Consider the following 14,847-nt stretch of genomic DNA (forward strand, 5'->3'; position numbering starts at 1 on the left):
TCAAACATCAGCCTTTTATAAAATTCAATGGGAAGACTGGATACAGTGATGGATGGGTGGAATCTGAAGTTCAAATATTTTAGGTGGAACAAAATACATAAGAATGGCATTTGTACAAAGAAAATAGACTTCTGATTTAAAAATTTCAAGCAAAGTCCTTAAAATAATTAGTAGACACCTGTAAAATATCAGAAACTAGGCAGCAGACTTGTTGTTGTTTATTCATTTAGTCGCTTCCGACTCTTCGTGACTTCATGGACCAGCCCACGCCAGAGCTTCCTGTCGGTCGTCAACACCCCCAGCTCCCCCAGGGACGAGTCCGTCACCTCTAGAATATCATCTATCCATCTTGCCCTTGGTCGGCCCCTCTTCCTTTTGCCTTCCACTCTCCCTAGTATCAGCACCTTCTCCAGGGTGTCCTGTCTTCTCATTATGTGGCCAAAGTATTTCAGTTTTGCCTTTAATATCATTCCCTCAAGTGAGCAGTCTGGCTTTATTTCCTGGAGGATGGACTGGTTTGATCTTGCAGTCCAAGGCACTCTCAGAATTTTCCTCCAACACCACAGTTCAAAAGCATCTATCTTCCTTCTCTCAGCCTTTCTTATGGTCCAGCTCTCGCAGCCATATGTTACTATGGGGAACACCATTGCTTTAACTATGCGGACCTTTGTTGTCAGTGTGATGTCTCTGCTCTTAACTATTTTATCGAGATTTGTCATTGCTCTTCTCCAAAGGATTAAGCATCTTCTGATTTCCTGACTGCAGTCAGCATCTGCAGTAATCTTCGCACCTAGAAATACAAAGTCTTTCACTGCTTCTACATTTTCTCCCTCTATCTGCCAGTTAACAATCAAGCTAGTTGCCATAATCTTGGTTTTTTTGAGGTTTAGCTGCAAGCCAGCTTTTGCACTTTCTTCTTTCACCTTCATCATAAGGCTCCTCAGTTCCTCTTCGCTTTCAGCCATCAGAGTGGTATCATCTGCATATCTGAGATTGTTAATGTTTCTTCCAGAGATTTTAACTCCAGCCTTGGATTCCTCAAGCCCAGCTTGTTGCATGATGTGTTCTGCATACAAGTTGAATAGGTAGGGTGAGAGTATACAGCCCTGCCATACTCCTTTCCCAATCTTAAACCGGTCCATTGTTCCGTGGTCTGTTCTTACTGTTGCTACTTGGTCGTTATACAGATTCTTCAGGAGGCAGACAAGATGACTTGGTATCCCCATACCGCTAAGAACTTGCCACAATTTGTTATGGTCCACACAGTCAAAGGCTTTAGAATAGTCAATATTACAGAAATAGATGTTTTTCTGAAACTCCCTGGCTTTTTCCATTATCCAGCGGATATTGGCAATTTGGTCCCTAGTTCCTCTGCCTTTTCTAAACCCAGCTTGTACATCTGGCAATTCTCGCTCCATGACGATCCTCCATCGTCTACCTTGCAGGATCTTGAGCATTACCTTACTGGCATGTGAAATGAGTGCCACTGTTCGATAGTTTGAACATTCTTTAGTGTTCCCCTTTTTTGGTATGGGGACATAAGTTGATTTTTTCCAATCTGATGGCCATTCTTGTGTTTTCCAAATTTGCTGGCATATAGCATGTATTACCTTGACAGCATCATCTCGCAAGATTTTGAACAGTTCAGCTGGGATGCCGTTGTCTCCTGCTGCCTTGTTATTAGCAATGCTTCTTAAGGCCCATTCAACCTCACTCTTCAGGATGTCTGGCTCTAGCTCACTGACCATACCGTCAAAGCTATCCCTGATATTGTTATCCTTCCTATACAGGTCTTCTGTATATTCTTGCCACCTTTTCTTGATCTCTTCTTCTTCTGTTAGGTCCTTGCCATCTTTGTTTCTGATCATACCCATTTTTGCCTGGAATTTACCTCCAATGTTTCTAATTTTCTGGAAGAGGTCTCTTGTCCTTCCTATTCTATTGTCTTCTTCCAGTTCCGCGCATTGCTTGTTTAAAAATAATTCCTTATCTCTTCTGGCTAACCTCTGGAATTTTGCATTTAATTGGGCATATCGCTGTTGCCTTTTGCTTTCCTTCTTTCTTGGGCTACTTCTAGTGTCTCAGCAGACAGCCATTTTGCCTTCTTGGTTTTCTCTTTCTCTGGGATGTATTTTGTTGCCGCCTCCTGAACAATGTTGTGAACGTCTGTCCAGAGTTCTTCCGGGACCCTATCTACTAAGTCCAGTCCCTTAAATCGATTCTTCACCTCCACTGCATATTCCTTAGGAGTATTAGTGAGCTCATATCTAGCTGATCTGTGGGTCTTCCCTAATCTCTTTAGTCTGATCCTAAATTGTGCAATAAGAAGTTTGTGATCTGAACTACAGTCAGCCCCAGGTCTTGTTTTTGCTGACTGTATAGCTGTCCGCCACCTTTGGCTGCAAAGGATGTAGTCAATCTGATTTCGGTGTTGTCCATCTGGGGAAGTCCATGTATAAAGCTGTCTCTTAGGTTGTTGGAAGAGAGCGTTTGTTATGTAGAGTGAATTGTCTTGGCAAAATTCTATCAGCCTATGTCCTGCTTTGTTTTGTTCTCCCAGGCCATGCTTACCTGTAATTCCAGGTGTCATTTGACTGCCCACCTTAGCATTTCAGTCTCCTGTGATGAAAATAACATCTCTTTTAGGTGTGTTGTCCAGTAGGTGCTGCAGATCCTCATAGAATGGTCTACTTCAGCTTCTTCAGCATCTGTGGTTGGGGCGTATATTTGGATCACTGTGATGTTAGATGGCTTGCCCTGAATTCGAATTGAGATCATTCTATCGTTTTTTGGATTGTATCCAAGCACTGCTTTAGCCACTTTACGGTTAATTATGAAGGCTACTCCATTTCTTCTGTGTCCACAGTAGTAGATTTGGTGGTCATTTGTTGTGAAGTGGCCCATTCCAGTCCATTTCAGTTCACTGACGCCCAAAATGTCTATCTTTAATCTTGACATCTCACCAATAACCACATCCAATTTGCCCTGGCTCATAGATCTTACATTCCAGGTTCCAATGGTGTGTTGATCCTTAGAGCATCGGATTCGCCGTTCACCACCAGCACCGTCGGCCGCTAGCCGTCCTTTCGGCTTTGAGCTAGCTGCGTCATCACGTCTGGGGCTAGTTGAACTCATCCTCTGTTCCTCTCCAGTAGCATTTTGACCATCTTCCAACCTAGGGGTCACATCTTGCAATGGTATACCGACGTATCTCTGGTTGTACTGATCCATTGAGTTTTCACAGCAAGAATACTGGGGTGGGTTGCCATTACCTTCCCCAGGGATCGCATTTAGTCTCACCTCTCTGTCATGACATTCCCGTCTTGGGTGGCCCTTCATGGTTTAGCTCATGGCATCATTGAGGTGCTCAAGCTCCAGCACCACGAGAAGGTAACGATCCTTTGCTGAAGAGGCAGCAGACTAGCATACCATAAAATAAAGGAATGTCATCTCAAACAATTGCTTTACTTCAAAGAAAAATAATTTCCCTCAGCTTTCTTGACCATAGACTGCATTTCTTCAAAGTTTTAGGGGCACTTCCCCTTGACTCCCTAAAGATTTCTGGGTCATGGTTTGGCACCTTCTCTCAACTTCATTCCAGCCCAGAGATGCTTATTACAGGGCCAAGACAGTCCACTCTGTTCACCTAGCATCATTGCTTTCTTATTCTTATTCTTATTCTTTTAGTCTTAGTCTTAGTCTTAGTCATATTCAAATTTATTGGCCACCCATCTCCAGTGGACTCTGGGTGGCACACAAAACTAAAAGAGATGTAGAAACAACTAAAAATATTAAATCAACAGATAGCCCAGACTAACATGCTCTAGTAACAAAATCCACAAAACAAAACAAGGGCCATTAAACAAATAAAAAACATCAACCCCAGGTCTGGGACCAAAGCCAGGTTTTCAAAGCTTTCTGGAACCCCAGGAGAGAGGGTGCCCTCCTTATCTCTGAGGGGGTGGTGCTATTCCAGAGGGTCAGGGCCACAAGAAAAAAGGCACGCTTCCTAGGTCCAACAAGATGGCAACATTTAATGGAGGGGGACCTGGAGTACACCAACTCTGCTGGAATTTACTGGGTAGACAGAAACGGTGGAGATAAGAGGTCTCTCAGGTACCCAGGTCCTATGCCATACAGGACTTTATAGGTGATAACCAGCATTTTGAACCAGCTGTAGCTTCTGGGTAGTCTTCAAGGGCTACCATGTAAAGCACATTGCAATAATCCAGTTGCGAGGTGACCAGGGCATGAGTGACTGTCTGAAGGGCCTCCCTACTCAAGCAGGTCTTATTCTCTGCTCCCTTCCAATCTCAAGAATATTAGCTTTGCTCCAAGTGTGCCTCTAAAATAATTCTGGTTTCTTTCAACCATTCTCTCTTGCTGCTCCCCAGGCATTTTCTCCCTTCCCTTGCCACAGTAAATAACTTTCAGAGTCACAGTTGAATTTAGGTTCTAGAGTATTTATTTATTTATTTTAAACATTTGTATATCTGCCCATCTTAAAGCCAATCTCTGGGTGGCTTACCACCCAACAATAAACTATTATTTATTTATATTTATATTTATATTTATATTTATATTTATATTTATATTTATATTTATATTTATATTTATATTTATTTATATATATATATATATATATATATATATATATATATATATATAATAAAATAAAATAAAATAATAAAAAAGAAACAGTAAAACCAAGAACAGAAAAACCTTTCACCACAACCACACTTCCCTGATGCAACTCCCAACCTTCTCATCCTGCTCTGACCTCATCCTACCTGAACACTTGGGGGAATTATTTGCCTTATTGAAACTTGGCATGTGGCTAAAATAACTGATATATATTACTTTTTGTGTTTGCCTTTATAGCAGAATTCTGCAGCTGCAGCCAATATGAATTGTGAGGGTAAGATACGAAGATGTTGCTAAAATGAAGACATGCAGACAACTAAGAAAAAAACATCTGGAGGCTGTAAAGTTGAAGGCTTGCATATTACCATGGAAGCTCATGAGTTTATGAGAGATGAAAGCAGACATAGATCAAGGCAGCATTTAGAACCTCATCAGAACAGGCAGACCTGAAGGACCAGAAATTTTGGGAATACCGAGGTACTAGTTTATCCAGACAGGAGTCAAGGGAGACCATTCAGAAAAACCCTATTTATCAGCAACGAAAGGCTAACAGTCCAGCCATGGTAAACTGCTCAATTTGTATAGATCCCTGGTGGGGTAGAAACATGTGTGTCCATCCAAAGCAAGGCTGCTGACATTATAAGTCTGTCAGACATTTGGAAAATATTCCTCCATAGGTTATAAATACTGTTGTCAAATGGGGATTCATCATGAAGCCTCCATCTCATCAGGAATGAGACCTTGACTGATCACAGTTTTCTTATCTAACCTTCACTGCATTTTCAGACATTATCATTGCCTGTCAAGGCTGATAACCTTGGAAGTCAAGAACAGGTTGCCTGAGTAGAGGTAAGGTAGAAGTGCATTCAGGATTAGGATGTCTGTTTGGTATTTAAATATTCAATATGTTTCACACATGATGAATTTAACCTAAAATATGGTCTCAAGAATTCTCCTCTGCATCCAAACCCATGAAGAAATTGATAACAGAAGAACCCTCTTCTCAGAATTTCATTCCATGGATCTGCTAAAGTATACTGAGCTCTAGAAAAGCTCATATAATAAAATAGAATTAATTATTATGTTATGTGCCACAAAATCCTTTGTAAAAGTAGTGTGTGTTGAACAATAGTTAAAATATGTGTGGTATCTTCTTTGAGTAAAGAAAGGAAGGGCCTTAGTAATCTGAAATATATATGAGAATTAGATACACAGTTCTACTTTTGTTGTTTCTGATATGGTACCTTTTAAAAGAATATTATTTATAATGAGATTTTCAGGTAATTAAAATTTATTTATTTATCAAATTTGTCACTGCCCATCTTCTCCTATCATTTTGGATAATAAACTCTTTGTTTTGTTATTTGTTCCTACACAAAGTAAAAGACATAAAGTAAGCATGTATTGACATTAGTTGATATGCTCTTACAAACTATGAGTTCGTTAGAGAAACACAAGACTACAAAACACAATTATACAAATATTTATAATAATATTTAATGAAGAGAATCTGTTCACTACTAGAAGTGACACAAATGATCAGAACACTCACTTCAACACATCTTATTAGGCTTGTTCGCTAACTGCCTGAGCAGATGGGAGAACATTTCTAGACACTTTAAATATATGTCAAATATCTAATTTTTTTCCCTTGTAACACTAGGTTGAGTATTAGATACAGGGAGCCCTCTAGCATCACTGTTTAACCACCACCTGTTCAATTATAAAAGACAGAAGGCATTTATCTCCAAGATGTTGACTTTTCATGTCAACACATCTAAACTGTTATATTTTCTAAATGCTTTCAGCAAGCGAGATTGATGTATCTGCTAGTGAAATTCTTTCACTTTATTTTTCAGCACACAGTGCACTTATCTACTTAAATATAAATCCTTTTCCAGCAACACAATTCATATTACGTAGTTTGTTTACTAAAGTTTTACGCAACCCAATAATCAATTTCTATGTATGGTAAACAAAATGTATAGATCAGTAAAAAGCAAAGTAAAATAAAAAAACACCACTGGGAAAACCAGCTAATAGAAGCTGGCTGAATAGCAAAGAGGATGCCTGAAAATTCCCTGGAGGTACCCTCCAAGACTTCTTTTATTGGAAGTGCCTCTGCCAATCTCCAACATGGAGACACGTATCTACCACAGTTAAGCAGATATTTACAAGCCTGGTTTAAATTCTAATTTAATTAACATATAACTTCCATTGATTTCAGCCACATAATTGCAAACATTCTTTTTGTAATTTCTGCTGAAATTGTGAAATTATAGATCAAAGGACTGCTTCCTAGTTTAAGCTAGGAATAGATTTATTTTACACAGTTTATTATTAGCAAAAACAATAATAAAAGGTTTTATGGCACCTTTATGAGGAAAAAAGCATTTATTAAGGCATAGAGTTTTATATAATATAATATCAGACACATGAACGTGTAAATGACAGAAGTTTATTCCTTAATAAAGATATTAATCTTTAAGGTGTCATTTTACTGCAACTTGGGCAAAAAAACAACTATTTCTCTTATAACAACTATTATAAGATCATAATAATAGTCTTCCAGTAAAGGTTTCACCAATGCATTCTTCATGTTGGAAGTCAATTGCTTAAAATAACTCCCTAGTGAATATCCCTACCAGAGAAAATCTGATTTGGAAAATAACACTGGAAATTTTCACATGGAGGTTATTTCAGACAAATGACATTTTGTTGAGAAATGAGGTAGTTATTCACTGACTTTACTAACACAGAAATAAATGTTTAAATCTTCCCTAAGAATGTTTCTATCACAGAAAGTCATTGACAGTCTGCATACACATTTAACCCCTCTTCAAGCAAATGGGGTGTGTGCTATCTCAATATATTAGGTGCAGGAATGCACTAGGTTTTAGGGCTGGACAATGATCTAGATTTAAAGGGGAAAAGGTGATTTGGTTCCAGGATATGCACATTACACCTGTTACCAAACTGAACATGTGTTTTCATGGGATTGTGTGACCGCAGCCACCCAAGCCCAGGAAAAGAATAGCATCTTACAAGTTGTCAACAAGTATAACATGCACACCCACGCACCCTCCAAATCACCTTTTCCCCTTTGAATCCAGTTTACCCTGTAGCCTTACTACTTTTCCAAGCACTGTCTCAATACTGTAGCTGTTTCCATTTGAGTCCAGTTTTTCCAAGGAGCAAAAAGTCTACCATCTACAACCCCTACCCAATAGTATAGAAAGCACATCTGGTGAGAAACAATGGGATGGGAAAAAATATCTCTCAGGGTAAATTGTTATCCCTTTAAGAAAACACATAGTTAAAAGGAGAATGAAGTCTAAGAGGCATTTTCTGGACCGAGGAGGTTACAAAAGTTTACTTTTGATAGAGCAAAGTGTGTCCCTAAAACTACTGAAAGTGCTTGAAATTCCACTCTGTAAAATTGGCCATTATATGCTAGTATACAGGTCACAGGAAGCTACATTAGGAAGTGTAAAGGATGGAAAGGATTTTTAAAACGGAATTTCACCATGGCCCTCTAAACTCCAGCCAATAAATTAGGGATGGGGAACTTTAGCTCTCCAGCTATCATTGAACTACAGCTCTCAGCAACCCATTACATTAGTGGAGATACAGTTCAGCAATATCTGGAAAACTCTAGATTGTCCAGTACTGCCATAAAGAATTGATAGAAACTGATTGATAAGAACTGTGTATGGCATGAAATAGAAAATAAAATAGAAACAAACAATCCAACATAGTCTTTAAATTATTGTTATTGTAGTATATTGTAATATAGATGGATGGCTATATAAATCAAACAAACAATAGCAGTGAGTAATCAGTACTGTATTCAGTTTCAGCATCCAACCACAGTGGGAAGTAGTTTTTGAAAGAGCCAAGCATATGTCAAAAATCACTTAACTTTGGCTGATTTGGTGTGGCTACTTGCTCTTAAGGGAATGTTGTTGTTGTTTAAGGGAAAGATATAGGAGAGGTAAGATCAATAAATCACACACCATACCAATGTGTCAATGTATCATTGTTTGTTTAGTCTTTGTATGTCAGAAGGAAATTTGACCTTTTGTCACTGCTGCCAAAAAGAAATGTGGCATTAAGTTCAGGCAGTTGTCCAGTGATATATAACAGGGAGTGAGTGATTTCATATAGATCATGAAAAAACCCCAACATTTTATAGTATCAGATCTTTTAGTATCAGATTTGGGAGAATCCAAACCAAAGATGGTGGGGGGCAAAATTCTGTGTCACCGTTTGTCCTCTATGATTCTGATTTTTTAATCTGGATTTTCTGTTAATGATTGACAATTGCAAACTACTTCAGAGTAGGGTGCATTAACCATACTGAACAATATTCAGCAAAACTGCTTGGAACTGTTAATATGAAAGCAGGATCTACTTACTTGACACCTGCTGAGAAGCTCGCCACAGGGAAAAAAAGTCCATCAGTATTAAAGTTCTCAAACATTCCTTGCACAGGTTGTCCATTAATACGGAAAGAAATGCTGGGTGCCCCTAAATCCAAGCAACAGCTGACTACATCATCAGATGCTAATAAATGCTGATTCACAGATGCAACAGCCCTGGGTATTCGACCTAATAAGCAGAGAATCATAGGGAAGAATTGTGAAATTTCTGTGGCATTTGAATTTTTTTTTTCACATTAAAAGTAAAATCACTTTTGCAAGAGTAAAAAAATGAAAAGTATTTAGAAATGCCTGAGAATATTCTTCCATCTACAATTTAAGGACAACAAAATATTTTGCTTTTTCACAGATCAGGATGCTGCTTTTAAATTGCATACTTCTAATTTTAAACAATCTAATATAGTCTTTAAATATTATACGTATAGTATAGTATAGTATAGTATAGTATAGTATAGTATAGTATAGTATAGTATAGTATAGTATAGTATAGGTTCATTGTTGTATACTGCCCAGAGTCCCCTTGTGTGAGATGGTCAGCTATATAAATGTGAGCAATCAAAGTTATTGTGCCATTCTTGGCTCAAAAAATGAATATAAGAATATTAATTTTAGAGAGAAACATAGAAATTATATGGTTGCAGGAGAATAACCTCTGTTACAGTTAAATGCAAACTTGCATGTCATTCTTTATAGTCATAGATGGAATTATTTTTGAATTCCATAGGCAGGCAGCATCCAATGCATTTTTGTCTTTCCTGTTACTCAGTTGTCAATAGTATGAACTTTTATATGCTCAATTTTTTGTTTGATTTAACAAAGCAAGAGTTTTCGGTGTACAATCCCTAAGAATTTAAATTGGGTTTGTGCAAGATTGCTATTCATTGGATTATAATCATAGCTCCTAAGCAAAGCCAAATAAAATAGACGTGTCTAACAAATGAAGAAGGCACACAAAACAAATACACATGAAGCATTCATTCTTTTTGCCCCCTCTTTATTTACTGTCAAATGTTATCTAGCTTTATAGATACTGAATTTTGAACACTGAACATTAAGAGAGAAAAAAATATTCTTTCAAGGAGGCAAAAAAGTTCCCTTAAAAAGAAAAAGAAAACAACTCTACTTTGCAAACTTTCATATTATTGCTGCAGTTCACATTTTAAATCAGTTCTTACCAGACCACAGATGAAGTCCATCAAAACCATAGGAGTACAGGTCATCACCAACACCATTTCCTCCCCATCCTTCCCCACCGCCAGGATAAGGAGCATAGCCTGATGTTGAGGCCCATCCAACCCGCAAATGCGTAGGTTCTGCTGTCAAAAATGGTTCCACTTGATCAATGATAAGTTCAAAGTACCATTTCTTATACTGTGCTGAGCCCTCAGCAATTCCAAGAAATATGTTTGGCCTTATACTAAAAAAGAAGAGAGAATGAAGAGCATATAAAACACACTGCAGTAATATATGCCTGTATACCTCTGTATCATAGTGACTATGGTTAATATATCAACAGTAGGCAAGTCATCAAATATTGTTTTTAAACAATCTAATATATATGGGCAAGGTCAATATCAAAATTATCCTTCTAGATAATAATTCATAACTGTATAATACTTTTGCTCCCAGGATATTCAGCTGTTTTGTGTTCAAGACTGTCTCCTTAAAGTCAAATTTACTGGGACATCAAAGAGGACATGTGATGCAGTGTATAAATCAATGCATGTAAAATAATTGAAAAAATCACAGATCCAACAAAACTTCTACAACAGAAAGAAAACTACAGTATGTCTTCGCACAGAATATCAGACTGATTTTGCTGCTCGTTTCCTGTTACTGACAGAGATGAAATATTTTTTAATAAATATAATCGATATATAATCATACCTTGTCACATCATTCACTAGCCGTGTTTGCAAGAGCAGATCTCTCCGAGGAAGAAGATTGTCACATATTAAGTTCTGATTAGCACGCACTGCTACTCCATTACAGAGACAAAGAGAGCACAGAACATCAAGAACCTAGAAGACATTACTAGAAGTGGGTCTTGGAAACATACAGAGCATTATGCAATGTTAGTTTCAAGGAGGTTTAATTTCACTTCTAAGGAAATCTAACTAGAAATCTAGCTAGCACCATGATTCCTATTATTAAAAATATAGCATGGAATAGAAATAAAGGAATATCAATTAATTAAAATATAAAATAATTACAAAACAGACATATTACAGACATTTCACCTCTAAAGGAACAGAATTCCAAACAAGTATTTACAATAAAAAAGAATGAATAAACTAGACCATATAAAATTTACTCACAATGTGTAACTAATTAAATCAGGTAAAATTAAACAATATACAACATGAAAGCCAAACTAGCCTGTTACCAAGGCTATTCCAGATGCCACAGAACCTGTATCAGAGGAACATCTGTTTTCCTCTGTGTTAAAACAAATTTAAGGCCAGCATTAAAAACTAGAAAATCATCCATAAATCACAGAGTAAAGGGCTGATTCTAAAGTTATGGGACTAGATCCTGAAAGGCTCTCAACCTTGAATTTAGTGTTGGAGTAGTGGACACAGCCAAAAATACCATGGATGCTGAATAATGTATTTTGTTGGGATGTGCCTTCTGAACAATGAAGATAGGTAGGGAGCAGTGCCCCAAAGGCTAAAATTAAGTTTGTATAGTGGTACCTGGCCCTATACACACTCTGTGATGCATAAAGACATGAGAGAAAGAAGAGATTTTAAAAACCCAGACTACAGTATTTTGAACCCAGGTCAATGGAGCAAGAGTAGAAGAGGAGAGGCCTATCAGCAAGGTGTTGCAGTAATCTACACATGACACAATCAGAGCATGAATGAGAAGCTTTGCTGCATCAGGTGTCAAGAATTGGAAAATACATCAAATGTTACACAGATGAAAATGGAAGATCCTCACAGTAGCTGCAATGAATGAATGCAGGGACAATTTATTACCCACCTGCATGGACAAATTCCTGGCAGCTGATATGGAGGCAATCTCATTGTCCTGGAAACAGATGGAAAAAAATTGCAAACTACTAAAACCTCTGTTTTGTCTGAGTTCAAGATAATGGACAATCATCCAAGATGAAATTTGCTGTAAAAACCCCCACTGGAATTCTACATCACTGAATCAAAGTTGGAAAAATATCAATACACTTGGGTATCATCAGCATAGATGTGATATTGAAAAACAAGGCTAGTATTAAGTCACTCAAAAGAAGGGTATAAAGAGTAAAGAGAACATGGCCCAGGAGTGAACCTTGGGAGATACTAGCTATAAAGGGGAATTTATTGAAATAGAGTTGTTAAAGGAAACATAAAAAGGGCAATAGGATAAAAAAGACAAAAACTAGGGAGAACTACATCAGCAACACCATAACCAGGACAAAAGTATTTGATGGTTAAGAATATTAAACATAGCTGATAATCTAAGAGCAGCAGCACAGCCAATAGGTTGCTATACATCATTCAACACTTGAGAGAGAACTGTCCCAGTGGCATGAGCAGATCAACATCCTGATTGAAAGGGATCACAAAGATTGTTATGAGCAAGACAGGACTCTAGTTAAGAGAGAACAACTCCAGGATTTTTAAAGAAAGGGGACACAGAGTAAGAGCTAGAATAGATGGCAGAGTTAAAGGAAGTTTAACTGAATCAGAAAAACTACCAGTGAATAATGAAGAGTTCAGTCAGAAATGAAGAACAGACAGAAGGAAAAAAATGAATACAGAAAGGACGAAAAGGGATCCAGTGGGCAAGTTGCCCACTGATTATATATGCCTTGAATATGTAGGGCTTAAACTGGTGAAAGGATGAGGACATGCCATGCTCACAAGCCCATTCACAAGCAATAACTGAAATGTTTCTGCTTAAGAGATACTGGGAAAAGATTTGGCTCTCATCTGTTTACTTAAATGTTTGAGTACAGCTCATCTGAAACAGCACTGCAGATCAGATCCTTTTAAATGCCAAAGGAAGTAGCAGAGTTGAGCCTTAAAGCTGTTTCTTCAGTCTATTCTCTAAACAAATAACCCTGTACAACTTCTCGCTTACTGTAAATATAAGCATATTTCTTCAGAAGTCTCCACTGCATTTCTCCAGATTCTGTTCCATCATTCAGTAGGTTCCTATATTCACTAACTTAGGACAAAGTCCTATTGCGTTCATTGGGATTGAGTAGAATACACAGGATTATGCTGTCCATTTCCAATAATATGAACGGCCATATAAAGGGCCAGTAGAGACTTTTGAAAACAACAAGATCTATTTATACCTGAGATGTTAGACTCTGAAATGTGCAGATTCCTTTTGCTCTTTAAGCTTGTTAAATAGCTTATTGGCACAAATGCCAGTGGGATCCAAGATAATCAATGTTCTAGTTATCTCAGATTTGAAAGAGATGTGAAATGGTTTTAGCATCCTTGGCTACTTTCTGGAAAGTGGGATTGGTTCTAGAGAAGGCTTACACATTCCAGAGCATCTAGAAGATCTTGTCAGATACCCATCTAGGCACAGCTGATGAGCTCCAAATAGAGCGAAATAATCTTGTACTGTTTTCTGGTAGTCAATATAAGTAAAAACATCACACAGGGTATAAAAATAGAGAAAATTCTCCTCTCTCTTGGGCAGGTGGGGAGATGGGGTGTACGTCATGCAAAACCTCATAAAATGAAAGCGCAACATAATATAACATCTCTGTATCTCCATTTGGGCTGTGTATATCATTTTAAAGATAAATTCCATAGGATAGGTACCAATTTATTAGTTATACGCCCACAGTTAAAAAGTAATTACCCCTGAGAATCTAATTGTAGCCTAAACAAGAAGGAAAATTCTATTTAAATTTCACACTTGTTTTGTGGCAAAATAGCAGGTTTTAATAATGATGTGCTTACTTCTATTTTAATATAATTCACAGGTGTTATAATAATGTTTGTTTTATCTATAGAATATGTTGTACGTTACGGATACATCTTGCATTTCTAAAGCTTACCTTATGGTTGCGTCCATGCTTATCCAGCAGTGAGATGATGGATTTGATATGGCCTTCATCTATCAAGTTTAAAGCCTCTGGGCTTTCAATCAAGATGCAGTGCAACACTTCCAGAATACCTGTTTGAATGCCAGGGACACAGAGATTATTTTGACTTTCAGCAGTAGAGTCTATAGCATATAGTTCAAAAATTGGAAAAAAAAATCTAAAGGAAAGAAAACAAATCCTTTTTTAAATCCTTTACAAAATGCTTAAAATTTAAAGATTGAAGATGCCCAAAACAGGCTGCAAGCTTCAAGAAAACAAAATAATTTAGATGTGGATTTTCAAAATCTGTATGTTACAAAATGTAAAATAAAGGGAAAATATAATGTTTTTCTTTAACAGTACTTTTCTCTGAGGACAGACAACAAATTAACGGACAACTGGATTGAAAGGGAGGCTACCTTTAGAAGGCATAAACCCCTTAGCCCTACAGCTAAACCAATCATTTCATTTCATTTCAAAGCATCTCTGTTCAGTTTCTGATGGTGTCAAAATTGTAGCAATAGTTTTCTCAATAAACTTTATCATTAATATATTTCTTATTGATTCAAGAAATGTGTGAATCTCCTATACACACAGTAAAAACAGCTTTTATTTGGAAATTTAAGTTAGAATCTGAATAACACGGCACTGTGTTCACCTAAATGCATGATATCATTATAGGAATTAATAATGTGCTGGATAACTCTTGCT

General features: G+C 37.3%; 1 protein-coding gene across 1 annotated transcript in view; it reads right to left on the minus strand.

Annotated features, from left to right (window-relative positions):
• Window positions 1-14,847, minus strand: part of RYR3 (ryanodine receptor 3) — a 346,984-nt gene that overhangs the window by 203,156 nt on the left and 128,981 nt on the right. Inside the window, exons 18-21 of the mRNA XM_063289977.1 lie at window positions 14,110-14,228; window positions 10,974-11,107; window positions 10,262-10,503; window positions 9,063-9,255 (exon numbers count right to left, since the gene is read on the minus strand). Coding sequence (XP_063146047.1) covers window positions 9,063-9,255; window positions 10,262-10,503; window positions 10,974-11,107; window positions 14,110-14,228 — 688 coding nt within the window. The remainder of the gene's footprint in view (window positions 1-9,062; window positions 9,256-10,261; window positions 10,504-10,973; window positions 11,108-14,109; window positions 14,229-14,847) is intronic.

Source organism: Candoia aspera, chromosome 1 (assembly GCF_035149785.1).
Source record: "Candoia aspera isolate rCanAsp1 chromosome 1, rCanAsp1.hap2, whole genome shotgun sequence".
NCBI lineage: Eukaryota > Metazoa > Chordata > Lepidosauria > Squamata > Boidae > Candoia > Candoia aspera.